Raw genomic sequence first — 19,347 nt, 5'->3', positions numbered from 1 at the left:
CTGTTTTGTCAAGTATTCTCATAAGCGCAGTCTTCAATGGGTTAAATTACGCTTTAAATGAATGTAAAGTGTTGTGAGAAAATGGGATGCGTGTCAGATTTGCGTCAGGTCTTAAAGTGTAATAAACCCACTGTTGTTTGTCATTAATGTTAATAAAAGAATAGAGTCCATACAAAAGTAATCCATACGGCTCCGGGGGGTTAATAAAGTCCTTCTGAAGCGAATCGATGGGTTTGTGTAAGAAAAATATCCATATTTAACACTTTATAAAGTAAAATATCTAGCTTCCAGCGGACCGTCTTTTCCGTATTTTGGGTGAAATAACCCTTTAAAGCACTGTTTCATGCAAAGTTACATGGGTCAAAAACAATGCAAACAAGAATTTTCTGAATATTTAGCATCCCCAACTGAGCAAGCCAAGCCAAAGGCGACATTGGCAAGAAACCAAAACTCCATCAGGTGACATAATGGAGAAAAAATAAACCTTGTGAGAAACCAGGCTCAGTCGGGGTGCCAGTTCTCCTCTGGCCAACGAACAAACAGTGTATGATTATGATTCTGGCAACATTACAGGTCAGAAGTCATATTAGATCGAAATATTCGAAAGATCGGAGTCTTCACGTCGGAGACGGGTTTATTGAGGATGCCGTGTCGATGAGGCAATTATTAGATAGGAATATTCGTAAGATCGGAGTCATCACGCCGGAGATGGGAATAATGGGAAATGGAAGTGCATTTGCCGAATAAATTCTGTAGTAGCGAACATTAAACCCACCTGACTAATCTGTTCTTCCTCCGTGTTTATGACACAGTGGCAAGTGTGAGTACAGATTTGGCGTGATGGAGTATAAGGGCTGATAAGATCACAAAGATACTCAGGTGCAGTCCCATGAAGTGCCTTGTATGTTAAAATAAGAATTTTAAAATCATTCCTCGCATTAATGGGAAGCCAGTGCAATTGTGAAAGAACCGGTGTAATGCGTTCACGAGGAGAAGTACAAGTAAGCACACGAGCGGCAGAATTTTGTATATTCTGAAGCTTGTGCAACGATTTAGCTGGAAGGCCAGAGAACAAGGCATTACAGTAATCTAACCTAGTTGTAATGAAGGCATGTATAAGCCTTTCTGTGTCTGCAAAAGAGAGAAAAGGTCTAAGTCGAGCTATGTTTCTCAGATGGAAAAATGCAGTTTTAGAGATGTTTTATGTGTGCTTTAAATGTTAACTGTGGATCAAAAATTATCAAAAATGATGATGGTGGGGGATTACTGTGCTGGAATCAACAATCAAACTGATCTGCTGGGCCTTTACGAGTAGCCGCCACTGTACCAATCTGCATCAATTCAGTTTTGGAGCCGTTCAGCTTCAGGAAATTATTCTGCATCCAGATACTGATCTCTGCTAGACAACTACGCAAAGCTATTAATGAGCAATGGACATCAGGACTAGTGGTGATGTAAATCTGCATATCGTCCGCATAGCAGTGATACCCAAGACCATATTTCCTGATGATCTGCCCAAGCGGAAGCATGTAAATGTTAAATAAAATAGGACCCAATACTGAGCCCTGAGGAACTCCCTGTTGAACAGGCACGGTATCAGATTTGTAGTTACCCAGGCTAACAAACTGGGCACGATTCATTAACCCTCTGGTGCTCTTCGGTAATTTCTGACCGGAAAATGTTCTGTTTTGAAATTTTAAAAATCACAGCTTCATCGGAATGATATGAAACTTGGTGACTTTTCTAGCATTAGGTATGTAAACACACAACAAAAATTGGGGTCATGATTCAAGCATGCTAATTGGTCGTAAAAAAAAAAGTAGCGTTCATTGTCTTCAGTCATAAATGACAGACCATAGGAAATTAATGGGAAATCGGCAAAAACACAAAAATAATTTGTGTAATATTTGTGTGTACAATCTACAAATTGGCCACGATGCTGAAAAAAAGTACACAGCAGTAAAGGGGTGACACTCTAAAACATCAAGAGTGTGATATTGACACATCCACTCACACAAACACACTTATACACACACACACACACCTATGAAAACCTGAACCTATGAACCACATTTGGAATTTTGAAAAATCACAGCTTCATCAGAATGATATGAAACTTTCTAGACTTTTCTAGCATTAGGTATGTTAACACACAAAAAATTGAGGGCATGATTCGAGCGTGCTAAGTGGTCGTAAAAAAATTACTCCCACTTGTGCTCTTCGGTCAAAAATTACACCATAGGAAATTAATGGGAAATCTGCAAAAACACGAATTCACAGAAAAAAAATCTAAATTTCTAACAAAACAAAAAAAATCTAAAACTTTATAATAAATAGTCTTTGAGATTTTTTAAATATATATTCAAATCCATCAACAACAAAAAAATAATTAAATGTGTTCAAAACAGAACTAGGGAATTCTCAAGCCTCTCCATAGAGACCTCTAGTGATTACACCCATGGTTGCATGATTTCTTAAATAATTCAAAAAGAGGGCGCTAATCTGCCTTCAAAAAAATTATTTTGAAGGCCTAGTCTCTATTTTAACCTGATGTAGCAGCGCGGAGCAAACATGAACGGATCTTCTCTTCCGCCTTAATACCACTAACAGTGCAAAATAAACACGAATGAGCTTCTGAAAGTGTTAAAAGAAACAGGACAACTTACCGAAATCCGTATCATGTCACATAGAATCGCTCAATCAGTGTTCCAACCGCAGAAAGATGCAAGTAAAACGGCTTGTAAACAATGTCACGTAACGTCACATTTACCTCAGAAAAACCATATCCAGTGTCCATAAACTCGTTAGTCAGTTAGAAAAATTAACTCTAGAGAGGAGCATTTTGCTAATTAGATGCACCACATTACATGGGATATTCATTGTCAATGTTCTTCAATATTTAATAAATCTGGCAAGTTTTTATGACAGCCACCCTTTAAATGTTTATATTTCCAAAAAAATAATTGGAGTAGAATTATGATTATGTAATTTTAAAGTTAATATTATAACTTTATTATTATATTAAAAAACATAATTTAGTGTCATTTAAGTGTTTGTATACAAATCAGTTAATTTTTACCTTCAATATTAGTAACGTTAGGCTAATGTAGTATCAACTGACTCCCATAGTTTACAACATTAGTTCAGAAATTAATTTTCCTTGAGAAAATTTTCCATGTATTATACTTGATACATATCCAAAATAATCGATATTGAATTGAATCGAATCGAAAGCTTGTGAATCGAAATCGAATCGAATTGTGAAATTTGTGTCAATACCCAGCCCTACTAACAAGTACACCTCAGGAAACAATCCATGCCATGGGACCTATATATATATGGATATTTTTCTTACACAAGTGCGCCATTTCGCTTCAGAAGGCCTTTATTAACCCCCCGGAGTATTGGTGCATCTGTGATACTGGCCTTTTTTCATTAAACGATGCCACTAAACAAATATTTATAATATAGTGTACTGTTTTTATGTTGTTAATAGATTAATTTGGAGATTAAATGTGAAAAATTACAATATAAAAGTATATTAAAAACTTTAACGTTAGGTTAATTAATTACAGATAAATATGCGATTAGTTAGTTAGCACTACTCTAAATGTCACCTAATGGTTTCCAGGTTTAGAATTACAATTTTACAAAGATTTACATACTTTGAACCAAATCGTCCGTCCATTGTGGTCACTTAATGAGCTCATTCCATCCACAGAGTAACACTGCATCCAGGCTTGTAGCACAGAATATTCACCCTTTGCTGGTTTATAGCCATTTTCACCTAATTATATAAAAACAAAGTAAAAAAATCAGTTGCATGAATACTGTTCTGAAGCTAAAAAGGCAACGTCGCTGACACTACGACTACAAATCTGAGGTTATTCAGAGTGTGATGTACCGTCATACACAGCTGTGCAAAACAACAGTTGATAAATGATTATGTCACAGTTAGATGCAGTGTAAACTCACCCAATTTCACCACCTCCAAGGGAACAGCGTGACACAAAGAAAGGAGGTCAGGGTTCTCAACCTTCACCCCCTTATTACCAGCTCTATCTGTTGTCTGAATGGGACAGAACAAAGACATGATTTATGCCAAACAAAGTGCCTATTAATATTTCAATAGGCTCAATCTTGGCAATAGGGTCAGACTCTTCACCTCTAAAACTGTAGTCTCCCTTTTTATCTTGTTTTTATCCTCGTCTTTCAGCTCAATCCCCTCTAGAACCATCCGTGCCTTCACAAATGGGGGGATTTGTAATCTGAAAAGGATGTGTGGGGGAAAACAATCAGTTCCTTTTTCCTCATAATCAGATTTAGATTGGCTTTTCAATGGTTTTATGGATAAATGGGGGATTTTTCAACTAGACAACATGGTTTTATTCTTTTTAATGAAGAAGTTGAAATCATAGAAACATAGAAAACATTGGAAATCGGGTTACCTGAACAAAATCTCTGCTCGAAGATAGTTCCCGATCCCGTTGAAATACTTCTGGTTTAAAAGCGCCTCACAGATGGGTTTGTCAAAAGCCTTGTCAGACAGTTTTGAAAGAACATTCTCCCTGAAATATTTAAACACACATACTAAGTTATCAACCCATAGTATTGTAAACTGGCCCTGGCCTTTCATATTAAAGGGTTAGTTCACCCAAAAATAAAAATTCTGTCATTAATTACTTACCCTCATGTCGTTCGACACCCGTAAGACCTCCGTTCATCTTCAGAACACAAATGAAGATATTTTAGTTGAAATCTGATGGCTCTGAAAGGCCTCCATTGGCACAATATACTTTACACTCTCAAGACCCTTAAAAGGTACTAAAGACGTCGTTACAAAGTCCATCTCACTACAGTGGTTCTACAATAACTTTAAGAAGTGACAAGTATAGTTTTTTTGCGCAAAAAAACCCTAAATAACGACTTATATAGTGATGACGATTTCAAAACACGGCATCATGAAGCTTCGAAGCGTTATGAATCAGTGACTCGATTCAGCAGTTTGGATCGCCAAATTTCAGCAGTTTGGCGGTTTGACATGCGATCCAAATCATGATTCGACTCACTGATTCATAACGCTTCGAAGCTTCATGATGCCGTGTTTTGAAATCGTCATCACTATATAAGTCATTATTTAGGGGTTTTTTGCGCACAAAAACTATTCTCGTCACTCCATAAAGTTATTTTAGAACCACTGTAGTGAGATGGACTTTGTAACGACTTCTTTAGTACCTTTTAAGGGTCTTGAGAGTGTAAAGTGCATTGTGCCAATGGAGGCCTTTCAGAGCCATCAGATTTCAACTAAAATATCTTAATTTGTGTTCTGAAGATGAACAGAGGTCTTACGGGTGTCGAACGAAATGAGGGTGAGTAATTAATGACAGAATTTTCATTTTTGGGTGAACTAACCCTTTAATCGCATCTCCACCGACAGTAGCATCAAACTACTGAACCAGTGTCACGTTGTGCCACGATATCTTAGCCAGAAGTTATGATTTTTGGTCGCTCAGCTTATAGCCAGATGGTAAACGGTAACTTAGGCCCATGGAAGGTGTACCTGCATGATCAAGTAAAGAACTTGGGAGTCATTTTTGACTCATTCCTCATATTTGATCGACAGATAAAGACGGTGGTTTGTAATTGCTTCTTTTATTTAAGGGCAATAACCAAACTGAAGCCCATTCTTCCGGCAAGGCACCTGGTAAAAGTTTTCCATGCCCATATGATTTCCCGTCTAGACTATTGAAGTGCTCTTTATGTTGGGAATTGTCATAAACATGTTGTTCGCTTGCAGCTGCTTCAAGGTTGTTAATGCATGCTAGGAAGTCAGATCATGTACTCCCTTGTTGTCTCTTTCTGGACGGCTAACAGTAACACTAAGATCACTGAATACGTTTCTCCCAACTCTCTCTCGTGCACGGCTCAAACTGAAGGGTGATCGTGCTTTTTCTGTCGTTGGTCCACGACTGTGGAATAATCTGCCACTTCCTTGACTTTAAATGTCTTTAAGGATCGTTTATGATCATATTTGTGCTCTCTGGCATTTTAAAGGTCCTGTTCTTCGTGATCCCATTTTTCAAACTTTAGTTAGTGTGTAATGTTGCTGTTAGAGCATTTATAATACCTGTAAAATTATAAAGCTCAAAGTTCAATGCCAAGCGAGATATTTTATTTAACAGAAGTTCCCTTTCAAAGCCTACAGCGAACGGCTGGTTAGGACTACATCCTGGTATTTCCTGCTTTAATTACGTCAGTAGAGCAGTATGTCGACTAACCTCCGCCCACAAGAACGCGCGAAAAAGGGGGCGTGGTCTTGTTGCTCCCGCGTGGAGAATAGGAAGTGTTGCGTTCGGTTGCGTTCGTATAGTTTGTTTGTTGCCATGTCGTCGAGACGCTGTTATTTTCATCCCGGAGTCAAGTCACCTTTGTTTGGCTTTCCCAGGGACGCTGTACTTAGAGATCATTGAGCGCATGCATCCCCATTATGGTAAGAGGCGTGACCTTTCCGGTAACGTGCGCTCTGCGTGCGCTAAGCTGCTGTCGAATCACAACACGGGAACCGCTGGCACAATCAGAACTCGTTACGTGTTTCTGAAGGAGGGACTTCATAGAACAGGGAAATCTTTCAAGCCGTTTTGAGGACAGTGAAAACAGCAGTATACAGATAAGTAAATTGTGTGAAAAATACTGTGTTTTTTTTACACGCGAAACATGAACACATGTTATATTGCACACTGTAAACACAATCAAAGCTTCAAAAAAACACGAAAAACGGGACCTTTAATATGTTTGCTAGTATATGGATGTTTTTTATGTTTTGTCTTGTTTCTTTTGTTCTCCATTGTAATGTACGGCACCTTGGGACTACTGTGTAGCCTGTAAGCTATATCCTTTAAAAAAACGAACAAAACTATACGATCCTGCCAATTTCCATGATGTAACTACATGATTGGTGGCAGAGATTTATCGAGTTGTACACCGCAATGTTGAAGACACATCATGAACTATACTTGACAGAAAATAATTGGTTTTAAGATGCTAATTTCAATACCGCTTTGGCACTCTTTAATGCGTTTCATTTGCAGAAAGAGACCAATAGAAACAGCTTGTAAACAATGAAATGTAACGTACATTTAGGCTGGCCTACCTCAGAAAAGCCATTTAGTAACCATAACTCGATAGTTAACAAGAAAAAGGAACTCTAGAGAGGAGCATTTTTTTTATATATATACACTATATTACATATTTATTATATTTTTTCTTAACCTGTTCTTCAGTATTTAATATACACCCATCAGGCATAACATTATGACAGGTGAAGTGAATAACACTGATTATCTCTTCATCACAGCACCTGTTAGTGGGTGGGATATATTAGGCAGAAAGTAAACATTTTGTCCTCAAAGTTGAAGTGTTAGAAGCGGGAAAAATGGGCAAGAGTAAGGATTTGAGAGAGTTTGACAAGGGCCAAATTGTGATGGTTAGACGACTAGGCCAGAGCATCTCCAAAACTGCAGCTCTTGTGGGGTTTTCCCGGTCTGCAGTGGTCAGTATCTATCAAAAGTGGTCCAAGGAAGGAACAGGGGTGAACATTATTATAAATACTAATGAGCAATTTAAAAGTTTGTATAAATCAGTTGTTCATGTACTGACAGGGTTCTCTGTACAGTTTACTGTTAGTTGAGTTTTCCTTGAGAAAAACTGACATGTACTTGATATATATCCAAAAGAATCCATATCGAATCAAATCAGAATCACAAGCTTGTAACAAAATCGAATCATGCAATTTTGTTTGTTTGCTTTTACTGTGTACACTTCCTGCTATCTTACTAGAAACCTAGCTAAATCTTTTCTACTAATTTCTGTTAAATATTTAATGAGTGCACTATGATTATTAGAGTTCAGTGCATTGGGAAACATGTTCCTCCCTCACCTGAAGCTCTCGTACTCGAACATGACGCAAGGCCCTCTGTCTTTTTGCCAGGTCCCATTTGGGTGCCAGCTGCCGAATCTGCGCGTGTCCTCAAAACTCAGAACCCTGCGTGGGGCCTCATTAGTGTAGAAGCGCAGATGGGCATGTTTCGGAAGTTCATCTACTGAGGTGAAGCGGAAAAATCCTGACATCCCAAATCGGAAAACAACATCCATCGGCTGCTTGGACTGTTTATCGGCCTTGCGTTTACTGTCGCCTTCATTTTTAATGGGTGTGAGGGTGAGTTTGACTTCTTTTCCTCTGGACTGGGCTTTGATGCAGTAGGCGTCGCAGCAGAAAGGGACTTCTGTGTTTTTATTCACTTCAGATTTCTCTACAGCTCCAGTAAACACAAGCCCTTCACACATCCTGTTGACAAACAGGCTAGCCAAATGGAGCTCCGGTCCCTCCGGCATTCTCCAACATGAAAGGACCAACCTTAACAAGACAGCAGGGGTTCAGATGTTGTTACACTAGAGACTTTCCACAAATCAGTTCAAAATAGGACCTAAAGCTCTTAAAGTCACAATGAAATATTGCAGTATTTACAACCCCAAATCAGAAAAAGTTGGGACAGTATGGAAAACGCAAAAAAAAAAAGAAAAAAGAAGTGATTTCTAAATTTACTTTGACTTGTTTTTCATTGCAGACAATATGAACACAAAATATTTCATGTTTTGTCTGGTCAACTTCATGTCATTTGTAAATATGCATCCTTTCCTGTCATTCAGACCTGCAACACATTTCAAAAAAAGTTGGGACAGGAGCAATTTAGGGCTAGTAATGAGGTAAAATGGTTAAATAATGATGTGATTTGAAACAGGTGATGTCAACAGGGGATTGTAATTATGATTTGGTACAAAAGCAGCATCCAAGAAAGGTCTAATCCTTTAGGAGCAAAGATGGGCCGAGTTTGCCAACAAATACGTGAGAAAATTATTGAAATGTTTAAAAACAATGTTCCTCAAAGAAAGATAGGAAGAGATTTGGATATTTCACATTCAACAGTGCATAACATAATTCAAAGATTCAAGGAATCTGGAGGAATTTCAGTGCGTAAAGGACAAGGGCGCAAGCCTAAGCTGAACAACCGTGATCTCCGATCCCTCAGGTGGCACTGCATCAAGAATCGTCATTCATCTATAAGCGATATCACCACATGGGCTCAGGTTTACTTTGGCAAACCTTTGTCAAGTACCACAATACGTAGTTACATCCACAAATGCCAGTTAAAACTGTTCTGTGCCAAAAGGAAGCCCTATGTTAACAGTGTCCAGAAGCGGCGTCGACTTCTCTGGGCTCGGAGGCATCTGGGATGGACCGTAAATGTGTAGCGCGAGGGCTTTCAGTGCTGAACTGCGTTGCACTCCTGGAAGCGGCAGGCAACGTAATTAATATTCATGATGAGGTGAGCCAGGGTTGCCAGGTTTTCACAACAAAACCCGCGCAATTGCTACTCAAAACTAGCCCAAAACAAGCCCAATCGCCTTTCAGGGGGGCTTCTCCGGTAAAATTCGCATTTCCCGGGCTAAATATCACATAATTGGGGTCGCTTCAACCCGCGGACATGAAACACAGCCCGCGGCAACAGTGTTTAAGTAGCCCAATTCCGAAAACCACAGACTTGGCAACACTGGCTGTCACTCGCTATTAAAGGATACGCTTCCAGCGCTTCGCACACACATTGCACCAGAACCGTTTTCGGAACCGAAACTTAGGAATTTCGCACGGTTCTGGTATTTTTCAAAAATCAGTTTCAGTTCTGCGTAAGAACCGGTTCTCGGTTCCCATTCGACGCGGTGCCATCGAGTGTTAAAACGCGAAAGGCGAAGCTTGAATTTACGGGTATGTCCCTCTTTGGCTAATGTACTTTCAAGATGGAGGGGCAACATGGCGACCCGCATTCGAACCCATTACCCGTATGTATTTTCAATGGCATATTATAAACTTACGAGAATACTTTATTACTTGAAAGAAGTAAATATACATTAATGAGCACATATATTTTTGAAAGAACTAAGTTTTTTTAGCTAAGAATAAACTAAAAAAGTTACACAGTGTAGCTTTAAGTAGAATCAATAGATAGTGCATACTTTTTACTTTGTTACATTTTGCAGCAATTATTATACTTTCTACTCTACTACATTTCGTTACATTTTCTGATCGGTTTCAGGGCTCGTCATTAACACTTGTCCTCTTATAATGAACTCACGGTAAGATTGCGCTGTTGAGGCTCACGCAGCCTCATGAGGAGAAATGAAAACAAATCAGCGCCGTTCACACAGAGAAAATCAGTCACATACTGCAGTAATGATTCAAAATGTGGAGTTTTTATATTTAAAAAATATAATACAGTTAAAAACATCAATCGACCAAGAGTGCTGTTTTCCTGAATGCCATTGGTAACAGCACTATATTGTCTTATTCTAATTTAATATATTGATACAATTTAAGAATATAAAAAGCTGAAGAATATCCTATATTTCATAAGATTAGGGGAAAAATGCCCTTTATAAAAGGTAAAAATATCATAAATGCAGATTCAAATGCGTCAAAGCTGTTCACTGAACACTAGTGAGAATATTGCTTCAGAAAGAATAATGATATTTAACTCTGCAGCAGATCACCCTGATAACCAGAATTGTAAGTCAGAATGTAAACTGGCCCACAGATGGTAAGCACAATTACATTAACCCAAAACTAACTTAGTTAAAATGCCACAGCTCATAATGTTTTTTATTTTTTTTATTTTAATTATTAGAATATAGACATTAAGAGAATAAATTGTTATGCAAGTACTTTTACTTTTAATACTTAAAGTACATTTAAAATCAGGTACTTTTTACTTAAGTAGGGTTGTCATTGTGGTACTTCTACTTTTAATAAAGTAAATATATCTCTGGGTATTTGTACTTTTACTAAAGTACTGAGATTCAGTACTTCCTCCACCACTGCCCCTCACACATTGTCCCCTCTAAAAAACGTGTCCCTCTAAAAATCATGTAGCTCTTATGCAGGCCATGAGATGACCAAAAGTAAGTCCTCTTATTTTTATTTCTGTATATTTGATACAGAAATAACTTACTCAACGTACTGTCCTGTTAACTACCTTATTTCTTAGATGTTTTGTTTATTTTAAAAGTATTAACTTATGGTAAGTCACTACAATTTGCTCAGTGTCCTTGTGCTATTAGCATGTACACCATGTGGCAATTTGTCATGTATTTGCTCATTTATTTACTTAAAAACTCAGTCCTGTCCAAATCCTGAAGGGAAAATGCACAACAAAGTGACTTAAACTTTTTGTCTTTGTATTTCTTATCTTTTGTAGAAGAAGGAGAGAACCCATACTATCTAGGTACCCCCTTCCCTTCCCCTCCCTTCCCTTCCCTTCCCTTCCCTTCCCTTCCCTTCCCTTCCCTTCCCTTCCCTTCCCTTCCCTTCCCCTTCCACCTCTTTTGCTGTGAAGTTCTACTAACACATAGTACATCCCTTCAACACATAAATCTCACTCACACACGGCCATGTACACATACTCTATCACTAACACATGCACACACATACACTCTAAAAAATGCTGGGTTAAAAACAACCCAAGTTGGGTTGAAAATGGACTAACCCAGCAATTGGGTTGTTTAAACCCAGTGAATGGGTCGTTTTAACCCAGCAGTTGGGTTAAATATTTGCTTAAAGAGCACCTATCATGGCATTTAAAATGTTCCAAATATTGTTTTAGAAGTCCCCAACAACAGTTTTGCATGCATGCAATGACAAAAAAGACTTTAGTTTTCTTATAATATGCATTTATTTTTACCTGTTTTGACAGCGATTCTCAAATGATTCCTTTAGTGATTCACTTTTCAAAACCCCACCTTTACGTGACACTAATCTGCGGTGATTGGTCAGATGACCCAGTCAGTTGTGATTGGTATAGTCTGTGCAGATATTCTCGGAAACGGAACGCCCATCAAAGTCTTATAATGACAGTAATTTGTTAATATGTGTCAGGAGTTATGAATATGAAAACCGCGTCGGTACTGTTTGATTGTAATATGAGCCTCAGCTGATCTCATTCATAAAAAAACTCCTCACGAAGACTCGCGACAAATCAACATCCCTCAGGGCTTTTAGTTCAAAAGTGTGCAGATGAGGAGACATATTGATAGATTCTCATATGTCTGTGTCAAATTTCTAAACAGAGGAGTATTTTTTATTCAATACTTCCTCAAAATGGGCAGAAATAGCCTAATCATGAGCGATTGAGTCTCTTATGTGTTGTTTTCAATTCATACTGGCAGCCGGAGGGCGCTCTGTGCACATGTAATCCATATATGGTACAGACAGACGAAGAAGAACCATGTGCCATAATAAAAGTCCATAATAAAAGCTTCCTGAGATCGCGAAACATACATTTGACGACTAATAATAAACACTCAATCGCGACTATGTATGGTTTGTCTTCAAGCCACTTAGTCTTCAAATGCTCATCCTTGGGCAGATGAAAAAAGTTTGCTTTTGAGTCACACTTCAGAACACAGCGTCTCGTCGCCATGATGTTTTCTAGTTTTCACTGGCGTCTTGGAGCGCAATAAGTGGGCGTATCGTATTCAAATAACTTGACAAGTTGACGTCATCTAGTCAGAGAAAAAGCTTCGGTCTTCTAACGATTCTTAAAAATGACTCCGAGTCGACTCTTACTTTTGAAAGAAAATAACTATATATACGGTGCACTGTCATATTTCAAGCTATCACAGGATGTTTTTGTTCACTTAGATCTATGTTACACACTACATGAAAGGTAAATTTCAAAATTCCATGATAGGTGCTCTTTAAAACAACCCAATCGCTGGGTTAAAACAACCCAATCGCTGGGGCACTCATTCCTGTTACCCAGTGTTCATTCCTGTTACTAAATTGTACTTTTTTTTCTAAAAAAAAAATAAAAATAAAAATTAAGTTAAACCACTGTTTTAATTCGTTTTGTTTGGTCCATCATGTTGAATAAATCAAATAAGAAAATAGATAAATTGAGGCTTCAGTCTTCTTTAAAATGAAAAAAATTTGCTTTTTTTATTTTATTAAAATACACCTTGTTTTCATATATACATTTCTTTTATCACAAATATTAATTATTTGAACATATAACCAACTATTTCTTTAAAATAAACACTTTTATTAGTGGAAAACAAAGGAATTAATTGACTTTTAAACATGCATCCATCTTCTGCTTAGAATTTTTTTAAATAAAGTTAACGTACATTAGATTGACCAATACACATTTTGAGTAGTTAAATGTGTAGTATTAGATTTAGTGTTGGGGGAAAAAAATTAAGAGGTACAAGAAGCAAATGTCACCCATTCGGTGGAAATTTAGTAACGGGTATTTGTGCCTCTGTTTAAAACAAGGGACGCCAAAGTGGACAATAATAGGCAAGCTAAAACTTAAACTGGGCTGCTAGATAGTATGAATATGTAGCCTATTGTACACAAGCATCTGATAAGCGTTCTGTGTTAGTTTACAATCCTTTCCGGACGTTGAACGATGCGGTAGTTATGAAAGTCTGCAAGTGAACAAGTACATGCATGTTTAGGTGCTACATGCAAAGTTCATGAATTATCGCTTAGCAACGTGCGCCCTAAAATAGCCAGCAAGACCATGTTCAGTAAATCGCTGGTTAAATTCAATAAATCGTGCACCAACTCACCTTTGCTCCTGATGTTTGTTATAGAATCATGAAAACACGCGGGGTATACGCTAATGTTTATGAAACGGGACCGGGAGGATCATGGGAGTTGTAGTTTATTTCCATTCCCCCGCCACTCAGAGCCTCTTGATACTTCCTTTAAACGCCAAACTCTCCAATTAAATAGTTTATACAGAATTTATTGTGTTTTTACCCATTTGCTGTACACAAAACTACTTTAAAATTCTCAAACAGTATATCAAAGGAGGCATTCAGGATATCAAGATCTGAATATCCTCAATCTGAATATTCTAAATAGTACATATTTGCATTTTAAAGTTATGCCATTCATTCCCCTTTAACAGTAAATTGCAACAAAAAAATATCAAATTAAATTGTAACTTTAAGGGGTCCTGAAATATGCAGCAATGTGATGGAAACTGAACTGTTATTACATTTAATTTTTTTTTTAAAGAAAATGAAACAATACAATTACATTAAAAATACAAATACATGAGGTGGGATGAATCACTAAGAGCTTTTTGTTCTCTGGATGACATTCACAACGTGACAAAATTAAGTTTCTAGTGACGTCTGGTCCAAAAAGGTCAGTGCTCAATTTGAGCAACAACAACAAGTGACAAATCAGCATGTGAAGACCTCTACAAAATACATAATGTTAGAAAATCATGTTTCTCTTCTTTCAGAGAAGCCCATTATATATACACAGACAGACTCTGTGCATGTGTGCACGTCAATATTATTCAACAAAGGATGACTGGTTCACTGTAGTGCATTCATCATAGTCTGTGCTTGTTTGAGTTCTGGAAAACAAAAATAAAGGACATTTACAATATGCATAATACAATATATAATTACTGATCCCAGAAGGGAAATGACTCGGCCACCTGTTAGCAGGACTCTGAACTTGTCAGCAGTGATGGAGACAACGGTGGTCTCTGTGGAGTCGGTCTCGGGGTCCTGAGCCTGAAGTCTGAGCTGGACTGTGGGTTCATTCACTTGCTTTATTTCACTGGAGCTTAGGGTGTAATCCACACGCCAGTTCACCGCTTCCAGACGACCCACTGACACATGGCATGGATCAGAATATTATATTTAAATGAAAAATCCAGGCAGAATTTCCTTTCTTTTTAAAAAAAAAATTGGTAATACTCACATCGTAGGCTGCTCTCCCTTAGTTTTTCCTGTAGAGCACTGTGCTTATCCTCGTATGATTTACACAGCCCTGTGACGTGCTCTAAAACAAACACATAAATGATTAAAGCTTTAAAGTGCCCCATTATGATTTTTCAGATATTACCCTTTAATACCCTTTTTTTTTAATATAGCGGCTTGTGAATGTAAATGGTCTGCAAAGTTTCAAAGATCAAATTGCACAATAAAGGGAGTCATTGTCTTCAAAAAGAAAGAACCGATTCTGAAGGTCCTGAAACAGGTCGTCAGTAAATACAGTCCTCAGGGCTTCTGCAGGTTTTACGGAGGCATATTTAACACTCATTTTCCAACTCCCCTAGAGTTAAACAGTTGAGTTTTACCGCTTTCGAATCCATTCAGCCGATCTCCGGGTCTGGAGGTAGCACTTTTAGCATAGCTTAGCATAGATCATTGAATCTGATTAGACCGTTAGCATCTCGCTCAAAAAATGACCAAACAAAGTTCCAAAGAACTTTGCTGCCGTACCATGGGTGTAGCGGTGCAATGATATTACGCAGCGCCTGAAAATAAGCTAACTTCTGACCAATAAATTGAAGGGAACATAACATGTCGATGTGTTCTCTAAAATGTAAATGTCTAAGCACACAATGAGTTGTATTAGTGACACGAAAATACAATTTCCAACAGATCTCCATAACTTTTGAATGAATTTTACAAAAAAAAAAAATGTGCTTAAAGTTTGAGATAAGAAATCTTGTGATCTTGTGAAAGTGATTTTATGATTAAAACAAGAACAAATATCTGCCAATGGGTTCATAAAAATCAACTTCATTCAAAAGCAAGTCATTTTCATACCCAATCACAGATATTTGTTCTTGTTTTAAGCATAAACTCACTTAATTTTGTTCAATTTCTCAGAAAATAACACTTCGTTTCTTCATTTTGTATGTCAAGTGATGTTTAGAATTTAGTCGGTTATGTGATTTATTCATTTTGGATTATAAAGTTTATTGTTAATACCCTGCCTCCATTACATATCTTTGTCACATCATTATAAATGTTTGATCACCTCATTTGAGTTATCATTGCAAAAAAAAGTGTTTATGTATACTGTATTCTATATACAGTACCAGTCAAAAGTTTAGACACACCAACGGGAAAGTGTGTCCAAACTTTTGACTGGTACTATACTATAATATAATATAATATACACAAAGTATATCATCCGATATATCAATATCAGATTTGATTTACTCCCTAATATCGGTATCGGCCCCCAAAAACCCATATCGGTCGGGCTCTAGTTTAGAGAGAGCACGAGTACCAAAGAAAGAGTACCAAATCTTTCAATATTTTTTTTAATATAATCTAGGGCTGAACGATATGGACAAAATTCCATATCTCGATTTTCATGCCAGATATCTCGATATCGATACAATACGATATGACTACGTGTTCGGTGAAAACCAGAATCTGATTTAAAATGTGTTTGATTTAAGCCTACATTTCAAAAATTTGTGTCAGAAAATGTATTGTTTTTAAGCCTTTGGCACGTACGATCACACAGGTGTAATCAGTCTAGGCTGGTCCCTGGAGCGTATGATCAAGTGCATCACATGATCAACTGCTAAATTCAAATGTTGAATTTAGCCAGAGACAGGCGCGCTCAGAGCTGTCATATATCACAACTTTTCAGTGTTTTCAACCACATACTGTTTATTTTAGGTTTCAAACATATAAATTCACATAAGTATAAAAAAAAAATACATTTAGAGTTTGTAAATTACACACTGATGTCTATGGAAGAGGTAATAATAATCCTTTCCATTATAATTCGACACGTTTTATTAATATCAGATACACATTGTGTAAGTAACTTCAATGTTTACTCTATTCTATTCCCAGTTCACCAGCCACTTACTTTTAAGTATTTCGGGTGAAGTGGATGAATTCACGTGAACATAGAGGTTGTAAATCCAACAGATCCGATTCTCTGAACTGCGTCTGCGGCACAAACTAACACGGCGGCGCCCATCGCGCATACAGCTCAACTAACACGATCGTTATAAAGGTGTTTAAACAACAATATACTTCCACTTGCATGTATTTGACAATCGGAATATCAGATATTTCATGCCATAGCTAACACATTTGTGAATATTCTGAGTAAAAAGAGGAAAAAATTACATAAAAGCAGATCATCATTCATTCAGCGCTGTTGCTGCTGCGGTGTGTCACGTGACAAGCAATGGCGTGTCACCATGGAAACGCCGCCCCCCCCTCACAATATAGTTCCCACGTCCCTGGTAGTGTGTGCGCGCTGGCTTTAGCGGTGCATTCAAGGGCACTCGTAAAACTGATGTTTGTTGTGACTGCCAGAGTTGTATGCAGGGCGAGCGCGGAGAGTGGAAATCTATATTGTTGCTTTTTTCGATAGTAATATCTTGAAAGTTCATATCTAGATATAGATACGATAACGATATATCGTTCAGCCCTAATATAATCTTTATATAAATATATAAAGTGCATATCCTTACCTTTAGGCAGGCCAAGCTGCTGTAGTTCACTGGAGAGAGATTCACTGTCTACATCATGTTTAGCAGCACTGGACAGAATGAAACTCAGCACAGCTACACTGGCTTTAATGTCTCCAATTTCTGAAAAACAAACAAATTAGCAAAAGATATGGCATAGAATACACACAGACACGTACACCAATCAGGCATAACATTATGACAGGTGAAATGAATAACACTGATTATCTCTTCATCACGGCACCTGTTAGTGGGTGGGATATATTAGGCAGCAAGTGAACATTTTGTCCCTAAAGTTGATGTATTAGAAGCAGGAAAAATGGGCAAGAGTAAGGATTTGAGCGAGTTTGACAAGGGCCAAATTGTGATGGCTAGATGACTGGGTCAGAGCATCTCCAAAAATGCAAAACTGGGGTGTTCCCGGTCTGCAGTGGGTAGTATCTATCAAAAGTGGTCCAATGAAGGAACAGTGGTGAACCGGCGACAGGGTCATGGGCGGCCAAGGCTCATTGAGGCACGTGGGGAGTGAAGGCTGGCCCGTGTGGTCCGATAAAAACAGGCGAGCTACTGTAGCTCAAATTGCTCAAGAAGTTAATGCTGGTTCTGATAGAAAGGTGTCAGAATACACAGTGCATCGCAGTTTGTTGCGTATGGGAATTTATAGCAGGAGACCAGTCAGGGTGCCCATGCTGACCCCTGTCTACCGTCAACAGTGGGCACGTGAGCATCAGAACTGGACGACTGAGCAATGGAAGAAAATGGCCTGGTCTGATGAATCACGTTTTCTTTTACATCACGTGAATGGCCCATGGAGGCCCTATCTTGCAACTTACAAGACTTAAAGGATCTGCTGCTAACATCTTGGTGCCAGATACCACAGCACACCTTCAGGGGTCTAGTGGAGTCCATGCCTTGACGGGTCAGGGCTGTTTTGGTAGCAAAAGGGGAACCAACACAATATTATTATTATTATCATCATAATGTTATGCCTGATCGGTGTACATTATGGTAACATATCAGTTATCAGTCAATATTAAAGATTTTTTTAATAATCATTGGTCACTTATTCATTCATTTTATTGATAAAGCACTATACTTGAAAGGTTTGTATAATTGTTGCTAATTTCCTTATTTATTTATTTTTTACAATTAGACTTTTGCTGTCATCTAATGCTCACATAATAGCACTAATAATTTAATAACAACATTAAATCAATAACATGAAAATAATGATCAGCTTATCAGTATTGAAACATTTGATTTATAATAATACTTTTATTTCACACAGCACAACTATTACTGTGAATACATGACAAAAATTGGGTTTTACTCACCAAATTTTGCATCTGCGGTTAGCTTTGAAACTTTGTCATACTGAAAGCAAATAATTATACACTAGTTAGAGGAATATCCATTTAGTTTACAAATAGCAGCAGTAGCCAGTGCTCTCTTACATCAATGCCTTCATCAAGCAGATCTTTGATGACTTGCACGCACAGAAGTTTCATCTTGACGCTCGACTGTGAAGAACAGCATTGAAGAAAACTATTTACTGTCAAGTTTTAGACAGAATGTATCAAAGGGGACATCAAAACACTTATTACATTTAGACAAACCGCACTTACTATTCTAGCTAAGGTGCTTATTTCTGCAAGGACCCAGTCAGGACAGTCTAGATCTCCACAAAATCGGAACCTCTGAAATAAGAGATGAAAGAGAAAAATGAGTGAAGAATGTTTACTTCTGCTCAGCCTTTGCATTAGACGACTAGCGTGCGCTATCCACAAAATCTAAATAAATTAACTATCCACAAAACAAAGCCGTCACGTATTATAACTTTAATGGTTTCAAATGTGAAACCAAAATAAACCTAGCTATCGTTCAATAAGAAATAAGATAAATACCATTATGACAGTTAGTCAGCTGCTCTTCTTTTTCCTCTCCCTCTTCTTCTTCTGGTATGTAACTAACGATGGAT

The 19,347-nt window shown here is 37.8% G+C and overlaps 2 protein-coding genes across 2 annotated transcripts in view; both read right to left on the bottom strand.

The window, feature by feature from the left end:
- neil1 (nei-like DNA glycosylase 1) overlaps positions 1-13,753 on the bottom strand; it is a 15,045-nt gene extending 1,292 nt beyond the window's left edge. The window contains exons 1-6 of the mRNA XM_079809067.1: positions 13,681-13,753; positions 7,937-8,413; positions 4,449-4,568; positions 4,166-4,268; positions 3,976-4,069; positions 3,666-3,787 (exon numbers count right to left, since the gene is read on the bottom strand). Of these exons, the coding sequence (XP_079665193.1) occupies positions 3,666-3,787; positions 3,976-4,069; positions 4,166-4,268; positions 4,449-4,568; positions 7,937-8,391 (894 nt within the window). The 5' untranslated portion in view covers positions 8,392-8,413; positions 13,681-13,753. The remainder of the gene's footprint in view (positions 1-3,665; positions 3,788-3,975; positions 4,070-4,165; positions 4,269-4,448; positions 4,569-7,936; positions 8,414-13,680) is intronic.
- Positions 13,681-19,347, bottom strand: commd4 (COMM domain containing 4). The gene is made up of 8 exons (XM_079809075.1): positions 19,274-19,347; positions 18,995-19,066; positions 18,824-18,889; positions 18,704-18,743; positions 17,373-17,492; positions 14,837-14,917; positions 14,568-14,744; positions 13,681-14,483 (listed from the first exon to the last, which is right to left on the bottom strand). Exons 1-8 carry the CDS (start codon positions 19,274-19,276, stop codon positions 14,443-14,445), a joined length of 600 nt encoding a protein of 199 aa, XP_079665201.1. The 5' UTR covers positions 19,277-19,347; the 3' UTR covers positions 13,681-14,442.

This window comes from Gobio gobio (genome assembly GCF_949357685.1).
Source record: "Gobio gobio genome assembly, chromosome: 25".
Lineage (NCBI taxonomy): Eukaryota > Metazoa > Chordata > Actinopteri > Cypriniformes > Gobionidae > Gobio > Gobio gobio.
The sequence above is the reverse complement of the archived record's forward strand: the minus strand, read 5'-3'. Positions and strand labels throughout refer to the sequence as shown.

Bases quoted from the DNA above. Each gene is read 5' to 3' on its own strand.
- commd4 (XM_079809075.1), bottom strand. The intron at 18,744-18,823 runs GTAAGAGAGCAC...ATTTGCTTTCAG, and splicing joins TGCTTGATGAAGGCATTGAT to TATGACAAAGTTTCAAAGCT. The intron at 14,918-17,372 runs GTAAGGATATGC...TGTTTGTTTTAG, and splicing joins GCAGCTTGGCCTGCCTAAAG to AGCACGTCACAGGGCTGTGT.